The 19,533-nt window shown below is 40.6% G+C and overlaps 1 protein-coding gene across 31 annotated transcripts in view; it reads right to left on the reverse strand.

Moving 5' to 3' along the window:
• Rims1 (regulating synaptic membrane exocytosis 1) overlaps positions 1-18,986 on the reverse strand; it is a 492,115-nt gene extending 473,129 nt beyond the window's left edge. For all 31 annotated transcript variants that reach the window (XM_090338562.1, XM_090338560.1, XM_090338558.1 and 28 more), the window contains exon 1: positions 18,706-18,986. In XM_090338562.1, coding sequence (XP_090194688.1) covers positions 18,706-18,869 — 164 coding nt within the window. In that variant the 5' untranslated portion in view covers positions 18,870-18,986. The remainder of the gene's footprint in view (positions 1-18,705) is intronic.
• Between the last annotated feature and the right edge of the window lie 547 nt (positions 18,987-19,533).

Below are 19,533 nucleotides of genomic sequence, written 5' to 3' on the forward strand. Positions count from 1 at the left end.
AAGCTTCAATTGTGATTCAAAATTGCTTTATACCATATCAACACAGCAAGTACTGTACAGCTGAACTGGAACAAGGCTCACACAGAGTAGATGTACTCAAAGAGATGTAAGTACCAACTGTATAGTACAATGTAAGTCCAAACATTATAAAATGATTAATGTTACAGGCAGAACTTGTTACTGGTACATTTGTATTAGGAGTTGTGCAAAGCAAATTACACAGTCATTGTGAGTTCATCTGCCCTTCACACCCATCTCCATTTCATAGATAAGACAGCTAGAGATAAGGAATGACTTCAGTCAAGATCACATAGGAGGTGGTGAGCCCACATTCAAATCCAGGCCTCCTGGATTCTGAAATCCATACCCCCAGGCACTCTCCAGCCTACACCCCACAGTAATTTCTTGCTGGTGGTAAGGGTTTACATTAGACAAACTGTTATTGTCACTATAGTATCTAGTTGTAGTTATAGACAAGGTTGTTGCTCAGTTGGTCCCAAGCAACAAGTAGTTTGCTGTATACCTTTAACATAAAATTTGTTTTCTCTATTTCCTATGCAGTAAAGGAATAACAATAACCATCACACAAAGCTTTCTAAACCTTTCTAATGTGCCATATTGTATTCCCATATTATGTGGACCAGTGGGAATGTAATAGAATACAACCACTTTCCTAGGAAGTCTAGTTGCTAATTGTCTTCTCTACTAGTTGATATTTTCAATACTTTCTACTTTAGACACCCCAAACATTCTCTTTTATTTAGTGAAACAATGTTCTCCTAATCTTATCTTACTGCCCTGGTCACTTCTTTAGTGTCTGTTCAGGGTCATTATTCTCTTTCTTTTCTTTTATTTGTTATTGTAATTAATAGAAGGGTTATGGTTATATTCACCAGATAAAAGGTGCATTACTTCATACACATTGATATCGCTTCTCATGTTTTTGTCCCCATTTCCATCCCCCACTCCCTCCCCTTCTCTTGTTTTTTCCCTTTCCCTTTCCTATTTCAAATAAACAAATAATCATATATACAATATATCATATAACAAGGTAAGATACTGTAACAATAAGAGAATAGCCAAGGGACAACAAAAGAGATGAGAAATAACATAGTACATTAAGAACAAAATCACATATGGCTCTGGTTTCCGTATCCTGGAGGTCCTTTCATTCATTGTTCTCTTTCAACTTCGAAAAATGAATTTTTCTTAAGGTTTGTTTCTAGACCTCTTCCTTGTCAGAACTGACTCATTCTCCCATACCTGTGTACAAGTGACAAATACTTACATCTCATTCCAATCTCTCGTCCAAGTCCCTGACCTGCAGCCTACTTGACTTGGATTTCTCAAAGTTAATCATAAAGCAAAATAATTAGGATGCTGGATTCCTTATAGTGAAATCAGGAACCAAATGTAGAGAAGAATATGAAATAAAACCACAATGTTGCCAAGTGCCAGTGGTTCATGCCTGTAAATCCTAGCTACTCAGGAGGCAGACATCTGAGGATTATTCAAAGCCAACCCATGCATGAAAGTCCTTGAGATGCTTATCTCCAATTAACCTCCAGAAAACCAAAAGTGGCACTGTGGCTCAAGTGATAGAGTGATAGCCTTGAGCTAAAGAGCTCAGGGACAGCACCCAGGCCCAGAGTTTAAGTCCCAGGGCCAGCAACAACAACAATAATAAAGATCTGCCCTCTGTTCCAAAGCTAAGGCACCAGTTAGAAATCAACCCATACCCATCCATTACAAAACTAAATGAAAGGAAAATGCAAACAAAATGAAACAGCCAAGACTTCTGCTTCAAAAATGTCTCTCAAAAGTCATCCTACCAAAATATGTATTTTCTTGCCGTGCATTTGTCATCGATTTTAAGTTTACAGAGACATCTGTTGAAATAAAATGCACCTCATCCTATCAAAAGTTAGAAGCAGAAGCATTATTTTGAACACAATACCCAGCATATCTGAAGTGCTCACACAGTTTTCACTTTAAGGGTAAATGAATGGGGAACCATTCATTTTCTTTGGCCCTTGAACTGGTTTCTTATTTGAAACCTAAAAGAAAATCAGTTTTCAGCTAGTTAGAGAGTCTTCTACCTTGGACTAAGAATTTGCTATTAATTGAACCAGCCATGCCAACATGGAACCAGTAGATGTTAGACTGTCTCTTCCAATTGGCCACTTGCATGGAAAGCCATAGGAAGGATAATGATTACAATAAGCAAAAGAAGCCATATCTGGATCATGCAAATTCTGTAAATGAGATGAACTGACCTTTTTATAAAAATATGTTGAGGGGCCTGGAGCATGGTCTAGTGGTAGAGGGCTTGCCTAGCACTCAAGAAGACCCAGGTTCAATTCCTCTGTACCACATTCATAGAAAAAGTCAGAAGTGGTGCTGTGACTCAAGTGGTAGAGCTCTAGCCTTGAGAAAACCCAAGGACAGTGCCCAGGCCCTGAGTTCAAGCCCCAGGACAGTCAAAAGAAATTATGTGGAAGTCGGATGCTGAAGGCTCATATCTGTAATCCTAGCTACTCAGGAGGCTGAGAACTAAGGCCCCTGGCACAAAGCCAGCTGGGACACAGAAGTCCTTGAGACTCTTATCTTCAATTAACCACCCAAAAAACAGAAGTGACACTGTGGCTCAACGTGGTATAGTGATATCCTTGAGCGGAAGAGCTCTGGGACAGCAACCAGGCCCAGAGTTCAAGCCCCACAAACAAACAAACAAAAGATAAAAAGAAATGTTGAGTTCACTATATTCATAAATTGCTTTGGTGAATGGCAACTCCTTCATACAATGACTTAAAAATAATAAAAAAAAATATTCAAAAAGTATTAAAACCTGTTAACCTCCTTCTAAAAACAACGGATGAAATCTCTGGATGTGTAGGTATGAGAGATTATGTGTGCAATGCTCGTGTATATTTGTCCCGACCAAAGTTCATGGACACACGTATGAGGAATCCTGTCACTCTTTCCATCAGCTCTTCCCTTCAGTAATTCACTGACTAACAGTTCACCTCAAGTTCCTTCAAATGAAAAAGAGCCAAGGCAATCTCTTCTGACAGTGAACAAAAACCAACTAACTTCTAAAGAGACATATGTGGCGATTCATTGCTGTAATATCAGCACTCAGTAGGCTGAGGACCGTATTTTCAAGGCCAGCCTGAGCATACAACAATGAGACCCTGTATTAAAACAGTAAAACAAACAAAAACAAAAAAAGAATATCATCTTAATGTATACATAATTCAAAAGCATAATAAGAAAAGCTACTGAGGATCATGAATAAATGACTACACATTGAAAATGTATCTTTCGGGGAAGTATTAAAAATTTAAAATAAACTTTCACAATTAAGAAATAATGGTATAGTGTAAATATAATTGCTACAAATATATTGCAGTGGAAATCTTTAAATAAAATATTTCATAGTTCCTGGCCATGATCCAGAGGCTGTTCCATCACTATTATTCTGAACAAGACTCAATATCATCAAAACTCCAAATCAATATAGTAATAAGAAGTTTATTTGGTGTTGGCTATAACAGGATGTAATCTTAAAAAAAATCAGATCAGAAGTGGAAAGCTGGAAAGTTGGTAGTTACAATTATATCCATGTAATGGGAGTGAAAAGGGGGGAGGATAACAAACACTAGACTGAAGGCCCAGAACAGCTTGGAGGTAGAGGGCTTTCATCCTGCTTTTCATTTATTAACAATGCAAGACTGCAGTAATCGGGCTAAATCCTCAATGGCTAATCTGTTGACTGCTATGTTCATAGTCAACTCTTCATTTGATGGCCAGAGCACTGTTTAGAAAAGTGTTTATTAGTGATGTTGCTTTTGGTATAGGATTTTACATGTGCATTGGGTATTGGCCAGCCCTTGTGGACACTACTAAGTGTCCATCAACATACTAATAGAGTCCAGTTTCTGAGGGGCAAAGATCCTTGCCTTTTGTGGCTAAGGGCACACAGACTGCACAATACAGGGAAACAATACTATGCAGCAGAAATACAAACATGACCGACGTAAGACATCCACTTGTCAAGAGTTTTGAAGTCTAAAGGATCACTTCCCTCAGGTGTATTATTTTAATTAAAAATATGGACTTTGTGACATTGTTTGGTTGCCAGGAAGTCTCTTTTTGTTTCTGTCTGGATTCTAAGCTTTTTCTAAGTGGAAATCTAGAACTTTGCAATTGAAAACAAATTGAGTTTGAACCCTAGCTCTGTCAGAGGATCAAGTATTTGATCCTCTAAAAAAAATTGTAATTGGTCTAACACTTTATGGTCATGTGCATCTGATCTAGTGGTAAATATCAAATCAAAAAATTTATACAGGCCGGGAGTTTGGCCTAGTGGTAGAGTGCTTGCCTAGCATGCACGAAGACCTGGGTTTGATTCCTCGGTACCACATACACAGAAAAAAGTCGGAAATGGTGCTGAGGCTCAAGTGGCAGAGCTCTAGCCTTGAGAAAGTCCAAGGACAGTGCTCAGGCCCTGAGCTCAAGCCCGGGACTGGCAAAAAAAAAAAAAAAATATATATATATATGCATTATATTATTGGTCAGTGATGTATTTATTTTGTTTTGTTGGTGCTGGTTCTAAAGCTTGAATTCAGTGCCTGGCAATGTCCTTGAGTCTTTGTGCTTATAGCTAGCACTGTACCACTGGAGCCACAGCTCTTTAGTGGTTAACTGGAGATATGTCTCATGGATTTTCCTGCTCAAGTTGACTTTGAACTGTGATCCTCAGGTCTTGGCCTCCTGAGTAGCTATTATAGGTGTGAGCCACTGGCACCCAGCATTTTTGATACTATTTTCATTCACATCTTCTCACACTGACATTCAGAAATATTCGCTAGCTTGTCTTTCAAGTCCATGAATAGTAAATCAAGAACACAGCATATCAGAAAATGTTATCTCCTAATATCCAGTTCTTATTTCCTTATAAATTCTGTTCAATCTGCTTCTCTCACATTTTGTTTTCAGAACAGAATCAGTTGACTGAGTTCCCAAAATAAAAATAACAGTCCCCATTTCATTGTCTTAGGTGATGCCCCAGTCCACACAGTCTTTATCTACTTTATTCATACTTTTAAAACTTGAGCACCTGTTATATGTTAGGAACAGTGCTTTTATAAAGGATAAAATAGAATGACCCTACTCTAAGGCGTTTACTCTGTATTAGGAGCAAAATGGTGAGTGCATAGATGGCAGATATTAAATATGAAACTGGGAAGCCTGGGAAGATATACTCGATGAAGTGATATGAAAGGCTATGTAAAGATTAAACAGAAATTCCTAAAAAGTATGAGGGAAATCACTAAGTTGGGACTTAGTGATAAGAATTAGGAAGAATGGGGCCGGGAGTTTGGCCTAGTGGTTAAAGTGCTTGCCTAGCATGCACGAAGACCCGGGTTCGATTCCTCGGTACCACATACATAGAAAAAAGCCAGAAGTGGTGCTGAGGCTCAAGTGGTAGAGCTCTAACCTTGAGAAAGTCCAAGGACAGTGCTCAGGGCCTGAGCTCAAGCCCAGGACTGGCAAAAAAAAAAAAAAAAAGAATTAGGAAGAATGTAGCAGGAAGAGATGCATGGATAGGATAAGAACAAAGTGAGTAGGACACAGATTATTAACATTAAACTTTACCCTGGAAGAAGGGTGGTATTCTTTTCATTATTCTTATCTGTTTGCCTTTTTGGTGCCAGTCTTAGGGCTTGAACTCAGGGTCTGGGTGTTGTCCCTGAGCTTTTGTGCTCAAGGCTAGTGTTCTATCCCTTGAGGCACAGCTTTGATTCCAGCTTTTTTGGTAGTTCATTGGAGATGTGAATCTTCTGGACATTTCTGTTCAGGTTGGATTGGAATCTCAATCCTCAGATCAGCCTCCTGAGCATCTCTGATTACAGGCATGCATCGCTGATGTCTGGTTGAAGAAGGCTGGTTTTTTTGTTTTTTGTTTGTTTGTTTTTTTTGCATGAGAAGGAATACAAGAAAACTATGCTACACTGAAAGTCAAGCAATGGCTGATTGATTGCAAAAAGTCTGGAGTTGCCTTCTAGACAACCAGGTAATGCATGATATGAATTCAGAATTTCGCAGAAAATTCTAACGTCTCTTTGATATGTAAGTGCTGTTGAAACCACTGTTTGAAATTGACCAGGAACTGGACATAAAATGGGAAGAACAGAAAGTTGAGAATAGAGCTTAAGAGAAGACTAAAATTTGAGGATCAAGAAGTGAGAAAATGGGAAAAATAGAAATTTTGATGGCAAATTACAAGGAAATAGAATTATCAAAGGAATGATAAGAAGGAGCTTTCAATCAATTCTCTATTCCTTAGTATTTTCCTAACATATACGCCATAGTCATAAAAAATGCTGGTTAGTTCATACAACAGACAAAGGCCTCATATCTAAAATATATCAACAGCTCAAAAAATAGAATCACTCCAAAACTAATCTCCAAAGAAACAGCCATCCCATTAAAAGATGGGCCAAAGACTTAGAGAGTCTTCTCTGAAGAAGAAATAAGAATGGTCAATAGACACATGAAGAAATGCATGACAACTCTGGCCATAAAAGAAATGCAAATCAAAACAACTCTAAGATTCCACCCACTCCAGTCAGAATGGCCAAGATCAGGAAATCTAATAACAACAGATGCTGGAGGGGATGTGGCCAGGAGGGATCACTACTACACTGTTGGTGGGAGTGCAATCTCATTCAACCATTATGGAAAGCAGTATGGCAGTTCCTCAAAAGACTAAACATAGTGCTCCCCTATGACCCAGCAATTCCACTACTCGGCATTTACCCAATCGTCCAGAAACAAGGACATACTAAATCCACTAGCACAACGATGTTCACTGAATCACTATTTACCATAGCAAAGATATGGAACCAAACCAGATGCCCCTCAGTTGATGAGTGCATCAACAAGATGTGGTATTTATACACAATGGAATTCTATGCTGCTGTCAGAAAGACAGACATCACCCCATTTGTAAGAAAATGTAAAGACTTAGAAAAACTAATATTAAGTGAAGTAGCCAGACTCAAAGGAACATAGGCTCAATGGTTTCCCTCATTTATCATAATCAGTAGAAACCTTGGGCTCTCATAACAGAGATTTACAATAGAACAAAATCTAGATTCATAACGCCATATAGGATGAGGCTAAATGAAAGGACCTCTAGGATATAGAAACAAAAGCCATATAATGAGTGATTGTTGTCCTTAATGTACTATGTTTTCTCTTATCTCTTTTGATGTCCCTTGGTTATCTCATATTGTTACAGTATTTTACCTTGTTGTCTGATAATTGTATATATGTTTATTTGAAATAGGATAGGGAAGGGGAAAAACAAGATGAGGGGCAGGGATGGGGGAGGGAAATGGGGACCAAGATATGAGAAAGTGTATCAATGTCTGTGAAGTAATGCACCTTCTATCTGGTGCATATAATGTAACCCTTCTATTAATTACAATGAAAATATATGAAAACATATCGGTTAGTGAATATTAACATATATTAGCCCAAGTGAGTTTCATGTACATTTCCATACATACACACAATGTATCTAAATAAACTCATCCATCCTTCTACTTCAATGCCCTCCAATTTTATTTATTTATTTATTTATTTATTTATTTATTTATTTATTTAGTGTGCGTGTGTGTGTGTGTGTGTGTGTGTGTGTGTGTGTGTGTGTGTGTGCTGGACACTGTCCTTTCAGTTTTTGCTAGTGGCTGGTGCTTTTTCTTTTGAGCCATAGCTCCAATTCCAGCATTTTGGTGGTTAATTAAGTCTCATGGACTTCCTTTCTCTGGTGGGCTTCAAACCAGCCTCAGGTTACAGATCAATAATCATCAAATCTCAGCTTCCTGCATCGCTAGGATAATAAACATGAGCCACTGGCACACAGTTCTTACTACTTAATATTTTTTTAAAAAAAATTGTATAACCTTAGCAAATAGAATATTTATTTTTTCTGCTGCGTAATTGTGAGATTTTGCTTGTTTAGGATTTGCATGTGGGACTTTCAGAGAGGTAAACTATGCTACATATATGGAATACAGGAACTTGCCACCTTCCTGATTTTCAGTCATAGCTGTATTCAACAGTGGCTATGAATATTTAGGTTCCTCTTGCTATTCTGATGCCATGGAATCCCTCTCTAATGCCTGTGTCTGCAACATTGCTTAGATCACAGAATCACTTTTCACATCAGCATCAACTTTTTACCCCACGTAGTTAAGTTTATATCCCAAGTGGCTAGATTGGACCTAGCATACACAAACATCTACAAAGTCAGATATTTAGCCTCACTAGAGAAATATTTTACTCAGTTAATTTAAAATGACATTTTCATAAAATTGGCACCATTGTCACATAAGACTTCAAAGTTAAAGATACTTATGATTTTTGCTTTTTAACAAAATTTAATATCCAAACTAAAAGAGACTGCACCTTTTTTATTCCTTCTATTTCAAGTGCCAAGATATAAAATACATGCATCTTTTTTTCTAGAAGAGAAAGATGAGGAAAGAGAAGTTCAGCTCCAATATATTACAAGATAGACGTAACAGAGGAAGAAAAATCTGCTAAGCTCTCTAAAATATAAAAGAAAAAGTCATTTGGTTAGTTCATTTTTTAAAAAATTCTTTCTGCCAATACTTCAAATAATCTTTCTGACCTAGATAGATATCTATGTGTAGATATATGCTGTATTTAGAGATATACTGTTTTAAAGAAATATGCATATACAAATAGGCATATACAGAGAACTTTTTAAATATTAAGAAGTATATGCATATTCATACAGCCACATATAAATATATTTAGGTAAGATATTATATATGTATATATATTGAATATTTCAAGTAAAATCTGCTTACCTTTTCCAAAATGTTCATTGAAAAAATTGGAAAAAAAATCCTCGCTAGCCACTCTTTAAACAAGTTTCTAATTTTTTTTAAGTTGTGATTTAGTCAGGCACCAATGACTCATGCTTGTAATCCTAGCTACTCAGGAGACTGAGATCTGAGGACCATGGTTCAAAGCCAGCCTGGATATGAAAGTCCCTGAGACTCTTATCTCCAATTAACCACCAGAAAACCAGAAGTGGTGCTGTGGTTCAAAGTGGTAGAGCACTCGTCTTGAAAGGAAGAGCTCAGGGACAGTGCCTGGGCTCAGAGTTCAAGCCCCATGACTGATACACCGAATGAAAAGTAACAAGACAGAAACAGCACACAATAGTTGTGCATCTATGAGTTATAATTTTAAAGTAACCTGATTTCACCAAGAGCTGGTATCTCAAGCCTGTAATCTGAGCTACTCAGGAGGTGAGATCTGTGGATAGAAGTTCAAAGCCAAAAATCTTTTAACTCCAAGAAAAAGTTAGAACTGGAGGCATGGTTCAAATGGTACAAGCATCAGCATAAGGTCATGAGTTCAAGACAAAGTACCAGCAGAAAATAAAGAATCCCTCTTTCCTGAGATTAGGAATACTCTTCAAATATCAATCAGTAATACAAAGGAATAGAATTGCAAGCTGAAAAATAAGTAAACTACAAAGAGTATAGCAGGTGCAGCAAGAAAACTATCAGTAGATGCAACTATACATATTATGCATGAGTCCCTTGGTAGAAACGAATCAGCATATGCCATTTGTATATACTTTTACGATACTTTAACTGGTTTTCAATTCACATATCTAGTCTACCAAAACATCATAACATCCTCTTGACAAAAGTTACTTCATTTAATGAAGTATACACTAAATAATATATATTCATCAGAAAGAGATTCATATAATGTAAATCATTAGCAAAGTATTCTGATCTGCATTACATAATGTTATCTTCTCAGTCACTAACATTTTTAAAAATCCTCAGTACTGTGCTTAAGTGAATTAGTTACTTAGGAAGTACATGAAGTTACTTTCAATATCATGATCTGATCTTACTCTCTAATCTTTAAAGGAATTATCAAAGCTCTGTATGGTATTTTGAAATCTATTTAAAAGAATTTGCGACTAGCAAAGGTAGGTTCTCTAATCCATAAGAGGTCCCTCTACACCACTCAAAGGAGAATGTTCAGGAAGCCTTATAGACAGCTGAGTTCTGTGTTCAATCTTGCCACAAAGAGTACCATCCGCTGAGACTCCACACAAGAACACCTTGCACAAAGCAAAACCATCCCTATTCACCACATAATGATTCTTCAAGGCTTTTTTTGTTGTGGAAGGGTCAGAGTAGTCCCGCAGCTTGAACTCAGGGTTTTGGGTGGGTGCTATACTTGAGCTTCTTTTGCTCAGGGCTAATGCTCTACCAATTGAGCCACAGTGCCTCCTTTGGTTTTTTTGTCTGAGAGGTTTACTAGAGTTTTGATGGACTTTCTTCCTGAGGCTGGCTTTGAAACTTTAGTCTCGGATCAGTGAGCCAGCAGTGACGAGCTTCAAAATTTATTTTAATCTAAAAGATGCTTGCATGGCTTATTGGTAAGGTACACTTCAAGATTATTAATTCCTCGACTTTCTCAAGTATTACATGAAACTTAAACTTGAGAGAAGTACTTTCCCTAGTCATGGCAGGAAATTGATGCGAACAAATGAAGGTAAATCAATGCACAAGTCACTTACGTTATAAACAATTATGAGTTTTTCTTTCAATAAATATTTATATCGCCAGGAAGTTTCACAAAAGAAAAACAGAAGTACAAAAACTTCAGCTACGTGTGGGTAGATAATGCCTCTAATCCTTGGTGTTCAGGAGGCTGAGATTTGAGGTTAGTGGACAAAAGCCAGCCTGGGCATAGACATAAGACTATCATCTCCAATTAACCACCAAAAAAACAGGGATTGGAGTTGTAACTCAGTTGTAACTCATGTGAAAACCTTGAGCAAAGAAGCTCAGAGAGAGTGCCCAATGCTGGGTTCAAGCCAGGAATCACACACACACACACACACACACACACACACACACACACACACACACAGGAGAAGGAGGAGGGAAAGGAGGAGGCAAAAAATGAAAATCTCAAGCCAGTTCTATAATCTACTCCCCTCTTGTGATCAAGCAAAAACCAACCTACACCAAGAACCTGATCCAAGAGAGTGAGATTTACAAATCCATTCAATGAAATTTATGTAAATATGCAACATCCCATAGGCAATAGACTGGATACACATACATTGTCTGAGTCATGACTTTAAGTATGAGATTCCTGTGACTGTAAAGTTTCAGAAAAAACACAAGGCAATGTGATATTTTACTGGACATTTCTTACTAGATAATTAAAATATTTAATTTCTCTTAGCAGCAGCATATGCACGTGTTACTATAATATTTTAAACACATTTGACCCTGGAAAAATAGTCACATGTGTTTTGTGGAAATTTTTATTTTACTTTTTATTTACTTGAAAAATAATGATATGCATAAGCTAATTGGCCTACAGGAGTTAAAACTAGAGATTTAGTCACCAATAAAGATGACTGGTGGTTTTGACTTTTTAAAAAAGGAACATGAGAATGTTATTGGTTCAGAAATATTCCTTGATATGTAATGAGAAAGAATGAAAAATACCCAAAAGATAAGAACAACTTCAGATCAGGCTCTGAAAGAGTCTCTCTTTTAATTTGTTGCCAAATTCTTACCTTGATGTAGCCCTGCCGTACTACATAGGCCTAGTGGTAGTATACGGCTTATGGATCATTAAAAACAACAGCAAGAGATGATGCTAGGGCTATCTATATTTTCAAAGAGTAAACTAAATAATGGTATTTTTGATGCAGTAATTTGAAGTTTAAAAGTGTCTCAATTTTATGATAGCAAGGTTTCAAATCAGAAAGGAGGCATTATAAATTCTATTGTTGACAGAGACACGAATACTGAATGAGTTCACATGTTATTATGCATACCTATAAACTGTGATAGTGTTAGCTGGACACTAGTGTCTCATACTCATAATCTTAGTTACAGGAAGCTGAGATCTGAAAATCACAGTTCCAGGGCCAGCTGGGGGCTAATCTATGAGCTCTTACCTTCAAATGCACAATAAAAAGTCAGAAGTGGTGGTGTGGCTCACATACAAGAGGGCAGTCATGATTGAACAAGAGTGCAAAGCCCAGACAGAGTTCAGTCCCCGGGCACGCATGTGTACACACACACACACACACACACACACACAGTAGTATCAAGATCAAAATCCAGTCCAATCTAATCCAGTCGTCTACTGATTGCATAATGCCCTCTTACTGGGACAGTTTTTAAATGATAGCAACACAGTCACAGTCAACTTGCTCTAAGAAGAGGACCTTCTGCTCTTGTTCTTTTGAAACTTTGGTCTTTGGCTTCTAGTGTCAAATGCCATAAGCAAATGTCCAGCTCAACTGGGCCTTCTACTCAGATTAGCAACTAATAACGACTGACAGACTGTACACCAAATGGTAAGTCCAGGAACAGAGTAAAATTTGTAAACATCCAGCCAAATGCCTGACTGATAGAAGTTAAACAACAAATGTAGTTATTGCACCTCAACGGATGAACTAAACAAACTGCAACAGTTACGCCCTTATATATTGGTGTACTTTTTGAAGACAAAAAAAAAAAAAAAGCAGAATGCTTCCAGTATAGGAGTTCTGTGCCTGCAATTCTAGCTACTAGGGAAATAGGAATCTGGGGACAGCATTTCAAAAGCCAGCTCAGGCCTAAAAGTCCATGAGACTCCTACCTCCAAATATGCAGCAAAAAGCTCTTCAAGTAAGGAGCAAAAAGCTCAAAATGAAGCAGTGGCTCAAGTGGTAGAACTGTAACCTTGAGCAAAAAAGCACAAGAAAGGTACCCAAGTTCTGAGTTCAAGCACCAGGACCAACACTTAACAAAAACAGTAATGAGTTGGAGTCAATGTATATAGGTCTGGAAATGGTTTACTTTAGTTGTTATGTGACTTGAGAAAATTTCATTTGAGTTTCAGAACCAACTCTAAAATATCTAATTTATATCACAGAACTAAACATAAACAGGTGCTTAAAAACAGAATATAATCCATAAAGATAAATGGAAAGCAATACAATGGATTTTATAATCTATGGCTCAGCAAACCCATCCATATGCTTATTACAGATGTAAGAGAATATTGATGTGATTTTTAGACACTCACATTTGATATCTCTCCGGGAAATGCATTAGAAAAATCATTCCCCCTATTTAAAAAGTTGAACAAATATCCTCAAGATGTTGTGCTTCCGTTGTTCAAGTTGGCATACCATATATAGTTCACACAGGCTCCCATCTTCTATTTCTAATTTAGTAATCCAATTACTTAAATGACGGTGCCTTATCATTTCTGGGTAAGCAGAAATGCATACAAATGTAAAGGATGATAATACTCATGCACAAACATCATGTTGCAAGGGTTGTTTCTTACTCTCCACCCTCTTTGATAACACCTCATTGTTGCCATATTTTTAGGCTTCTCTTTTCTACATTTTTCTCCATGAATATCTGGAAACTCATTACTGGACATACAAATTTGCCAAGACAGGTTTCTGCTGGAAATGGAAACGTACACTAGAGTTCAGAATTCACTTTCTCCCTGCTTAGCCCTGCCTACAAATAGGTTAAGGAGGCTTGAACTCCAAGGCCGGGGTACGTTTTATTCCCACATCTCTGTGCACTTTGAAACCAGTAGACATCTGCTTATGCTTTATCCTTTGTCTTCACAAATTGCCTTATTCCTTTTCATCAATCCTTTCGATCCCAACATGATAGGCTATAGTTATAGGATACAGATCTCCATTCCAAAATATGATATCTGAATATTCCCCCTCTACGTTCCATTCTTTTCCTACTTAAATGAGCCTTTTGGCATTTCAGGCTATATAACAAAACAAAAATCAAACAACAACAAAATTATGTTCATGTCAGAGAGAGAAAAGCTCAATATCAATATTCTTCGTAATTCAACACACTAGGTTGTTCGGGGTTTGTTTGGTTTCTTTTCTTTTCTTCTGGTGCGGGTCCTGGAGCTATTTGCTAAAATATAGCCCTCTACCACCTTGAACCACAGCTCCACTTTCAGCTGTTTTGGTGACTAATTGGAGATAAGAATTTCATGGACTTTCCTGCTAACGCTGGCTTCAAACCTTGATTCTCAGATCTCAGCCTCACGAGCAGCTAGGATTATAGGCATGAGCCACGGGCACCCCAACAAACCGATTCATTTGTCTTATTTCCTTCATGGGGAGGAGAACATGAGTAGAGGAGTTTCTGAGATTTCTTTTTCATTTTCTTTTGCCAAATGAACCCAACTAAACCAAGCAAGCATTATTGTAGCATGAAATGCATTCAAAGGGCTCACTTTAAAATCAGGGTATCATTTTTTCTTTGTAAAAGATATGTACCCTATACCCAGATATATTCTACCATATTTTTTTGCCAGTTCTGGGGCTTGAATTCAGGGCCTGAGCACTCTCCTCGGACTTTCTCAAGACTAGAACTCTACCACCTGAGCCACAACACCACTCCTGACTTTTTCTATGTAGGTGGTAGCAAGGAATTGAACCTGAATCTCTTGTATGCTAGGCAAACACTCTATCACTAGGCAAAACAGCCTCTACCATATTTTTAAGGCAGATGTTGATGAAAAAAGAAAAAAAGTATCTTGGAAACATTTGGAATTCGACTAAAATGTCTGAATTAATCCTGGTTGGGTCATGTTTTTGAGTCAAAGTAGGAAACTATTGGAACACTCTCTTGGCAAAGACGAGAAATGCAACAGTCAGCTTACCTTGAGACCACAGGTCATATGTACATTTAAATACACCTAATTCCCTATTTGGTATTAGATGAAGTAACTACTAAGGGCAATGCCCGACAATACTCAATAAGTGGTAGTTATTAAATATTTTAATATGATTCTTGAACTCTTTCCTCAAACCATCCCTTAGCTTTCCTTTTCTGATTTTTCTCTTCTCTATTCTGTAGCTCTTTTCACTATGAAGTTCTTATAGAAAAGGAATAAGATTTTATATCTAATGAGATCTTCACTGTTTTAGGTGTCAGATAATACAGTTTTCAGTCCATGTAATATATTGGCTTATGATGTCTAGTGACAGTAACTTGAAGGAGTATTTATTGAGGAAGTCAGGGTCTGAAAAGGCTCCAATGTGCACGCGCACGCACGCGCTCTCTCTCTCTCTCTCTCTCTCTCTCTCTCTCTCTCTCTCTCTCTCTCTCTCTCTCTCTCTCTTCTCTCTCTCACACACACAGTCCTACTGAGATTACAAAAGTACCTCTAATCTACAGATAATTAAAACAATTGCTAAATACAGTTCACAAGAGTCAACTAGCTTAGTTAAACGACAATTACATTTTAAATTAGTTCACTCTTGCCAAAATTAATTTATTTTTATGATTAAAGTATTTTTAATTTCATATAAAGATTTTTTAAACTCTTGAGGGGACTGTAGCTTGCTTGATTTTTTCCTTTCATATATTGTCTGACATTATCAAGTCTAAATCCAAGTAGCAATTTACAACCAAGACCAATGAAACTACACAAATATATTTTACTTGACACTTTGGTATGTTGCTTGAACGTATTCAACCCATCAATTTCCTTATTCTTTCTATTAATCCCTATCTTTACACCTTGTGTAGAGTCAGGAAAGAGATATACAGATGCTGAAGATCTTGTACTGTGATTGCAGACATGAGTTTGAAGTTTACCTATTCCATTCTAGGATTTCAGCTTTATAAGGTTTTCACTGAAAATAATTTTTCATATATAGAATATGATGAACCCATATTACCACAAAAAAGTTTTCTGTCTATAAAAATATCCCAAGGCCCTATGCAAGGCTGCTACTTCCCAATCTATTTTCATGACAAGTTTAGAAAAGGTGTGTGCATGTGTATATGTGTGTGTGTGTGTGTGTGTGTGTGAGAGAGAGAGAGAGAGAGAGAGAGAGAGAGAGAGAGAGAGAGAGAGAGAGAGGTTATTAGTCCCTATGATCTTCACTTTTTAAGACATAAAGTGTTCCTAGAAATAGCAGGACAGCACTATTTCACTACCTGCAGACAATATGACATGCTTACATGATGGCAAACTGAGATTCCAAAACACTCACTAACCCCTCACTGCACAAAAGGCCAATACATTAACAGCAGGACTGATTGATAAAATTAATGCAGAGGTCCAGGATCACAGAGGACTGTTGTATAACAGCATCACATTCTGCAATATTCTGTGACTCCATGCAATAAAGGAAGAAATATTTTTGCGGGACAGTGTGAGAAAAACCAGTGAAAAAGATGTACTGGACAGAAGTAGTTAGCCAACACTCTTCATTTTTATCTGTACACATGAGCTCACATAATCTTACAATTGTGGCCCAAGTGGTTTAGTAGGCGTGGAACCCCATCCTATAACCCTGCCACCCTCAGTTCAGATCCATTTGTCTTCACCATGCTTCCAACAGCCAATGACAAGGCATGATGGTCACTACATTGTACTGTGGGTTCTTTTTCCCTAGCTGAACTCTTGTCAGGCAGCAGCCCCTCACTGTCACTAGCTGCTGGAGGCCTCTACCCACCTGCTGTCTGCAGCAAACACACCCAGAGGAGAAGCAGCAGCAAATCTGCAAATCCTGCCCAGTGGAAAAAGAATCCAGGACAGGAGGCAGAGAAGCTGTGCAACCAGTGAGGACAGACAAACTGACAACCAGACAGACAGACAGCAGCACCAGCAGACACAATCCATTATTTTCAGTCTCAGAAGAGGGGAAGCCTGCAGTGCCCTGGATGTCATTCTTCTAACTAGGGACAGGCAGCAGATTAACAAGGGTTCTGCCTCCCACAAGCCAGCAGGCTTAAATTGTTTTTTTGGTTATTTTTTTTATGATGGGGGGGGTGAAAAGGAGCAGGCAATTCAGAAATCTGCTGCTGTTGATAAAACCAGGCCAGCTCTGGCAATAGATATTTTTCTTCTTGTGAGTCTATAATGCAAGGGCAGAGATGACTAGATTTCTACTATTTTCCTATGGCTTGACACCTATCTCTTTCCCTCAAAATCACCCCCCTCCACACACACACACACACACACACACACACACACACACACACACACACACACACTTTAGGTGGCAACTGCACTTGTTGGGAATCCATCAGTCTGTGAACACAGCCTCCCTCTCTTCCTCTCCTGGAGGCACTGCTGCAGGCAGGAGATCTGAACCTTCCCTGGCAACATCTCTTCAGGAGGCAATTCTAAGGGGGTCAAAAAGAGCCCTGCAAATGGGTGCCCTGGGCCTTCCTGTCACCCCTTGCTCCTTACCCACCATTCCTTGCAATCTGCTAACTCCAAATGCAACAGGTTCTCTTTGGCCCTTCATACCAATTGCCTGCCCCAGATTCACCTTCCCACTAAGCATGGAAAAGCAAGGAGACCATTTCTGTCAGGCCATCTAAATTCCCTCAGGCCAGAGAACTTTCCTGACTACAGTGAAGGCTCCTCTGGTGGAAAGTCAGGCTTGCAGTCCCTATCAGCTCCACTTCACAGGTGATGCTAAGGAGCCAGGAAAGCCAGCCTGGATAGCCAGTACCTTGTAAGCAGTTTTTGTCGGAGGCAAGCCATAGCACCACGTCACACACTCCTGCACCACTAAGCAATCAGCCCTCTCCCCTCTCTCTTCATCCCCAGAAAAATGGGGCACTAGCAGAGTCGCCCTGAAGGGTGGATGGGTTCTAAAGAGGAGATGATGTGTGCAAAAGCCCTCTCCCTTCTGGGGCTGCTCTTCCTTTAGCAATGGAGCAGGCCTTAGAGGTTTCTTGGAAACCAGTGAAGAGAAGGCTCTATTCTTTTTTGCGTGTGTTTTTGTTTTTTGTTTTTAATTCAGGGCAGACTCTCCATCAACATCTCCCATGATTAAAAACTTTGTATTGCCAATGGCATCGTGGCATCGTGGCTAGGTAAGATCTGTCTCCACACAGATTTTCTGTGTGGAAGACTAGGAATAAAAATGAAACTGGTAGAGGCAGGTTACCAAAGATGGCAACTGCCCTCCCCCCCCAAAAAATAAGACCCAGGCTTGATCTATGAGATGAATGAGTATCCAAATGAACACTAAAAATACGCTTTTTTATTATATAAATACCAGCACCCTTCACAGGGCTAACTCAGACCTGCCAAACAACTCTAAAAGAGAAGCTGTCTTCTTCACCCCCAGTACCTCCCCTCCTTCGGCTCACCCTCTGACCCCAAACCTGACCCCCAGCCTAGACCTCCCCCCACGGTGGGCCTAGCTTCTCTCCACTACCATACATCCCACCATCCCCAGCGTGGTCCCCTGCCCACCCAAATCCTCCTCCGGAGCACCCCAATCTCCAGCTCGCATCTTCCTGCTCTGAGCATGGTGATCTCACTGGCATCCTCCTCCTCCTTCCTCTGGACCCCTTACCCTTTTCTCTGCTCCAGCCCAAGGCCTCTGCCCCCGATCCCCAGGCAGGCATCTCCCCCCTCCCCCTTGCCCGCCCCTCCCCCACACTTGGCCAGGAGGACTGGGTGAGAGAGTGGTGAATGGGCCAGAGGAGCACGGAAGGAGGGAGGGAAGGAGGGAAGGATGGATGGATGGATGGGTGGGTGGATGGATGGATGGACGGATGGCGCGGCTGGCTGGGGCTGGCTTACTTCAGCATGGCTTCTTCTTTTTCCTCCTCTTCCTTCTGCCGGTCCATCACTGCCATGATGATGTTTCTCTCCTCCTCGGTCAGGTGGCTCAGGTCCGGCAGCTCTTGCATGGGGGGAGGCACCGTGGGTGGGCGAGGACCTCGGGGCCCCACGGCCGAGGACATTTTCGTGGCCTGCCCGCCCCCTCCGCTCGCTCTCTTGGCTGGCTCTCTCACTCTCTCTTGCTCGCCCGCTCGCTCGCTCCGGGGCTCACCTTTCCAATGCACGCCCGGCCGCGCGCCCCGGCTCTCCCGGTCACAGCCGAGCCCTCCCGGCGGGAGCAGCGGAGCCGGGGCGAGCCGGAACCCCGTCTTTCATGGTGGTGTGCCCGCACTCGCGCGCCGAAGCTGCCTTTGTTTTGGTCGCCCAGGAGAGGCTGGAGCCGCCCGGCCGCCTCCCGCAGCCAGGCTCGGCCGGCGGGGGCGCGGCGGGGACCGGCGGGGGCGCGGCGGGCGCCGGCAGACCGGGCGGGGCGAGGGCTCGGCGGGCTGCGCGGGGCTCCCGGGCGGGCGTCTCCGGCTGGGGCGCGGGGCACGGGGCGGGGCTGCAGCCGGCCCGGGGAGGAGGCTGGCGGCGGGCTGGGCCGCCTCCGGTTCGGGGCTGCCTGCCTTGCCTGCCGGAGGAGGAGAAGGCAGAGTTTGGTGTCAGTTAGGCGGAGTCTCCGAGAGGCTTCGCTCCCCGGCGACGCCGCTGCCGCCGCCGCCGCCGCCGCCGCCCGCAGACATAGCTGCCAGCCGCTGAGCTCCGAGCGGAGCCGCTCCGCCCCCGGGCACCACCCGCCCACGGGCA

This window comes from Megascapheus bottae, chromosome 8 (genome assembly GCF_031878675.1).
Source record: "Megascapheus bottae isolate mThoBot1 chromosome 8, mThoBot2.hap1, whole genome shotgun sequence".
In the NCBI taxonomy this organism is placed as follows: domain Eukaryota; kingdom Metazoa; phylum Chordata; class Mammalia; order Rodentia; family Geomyidae; genus Megascapheus; species Megascapheus bottae.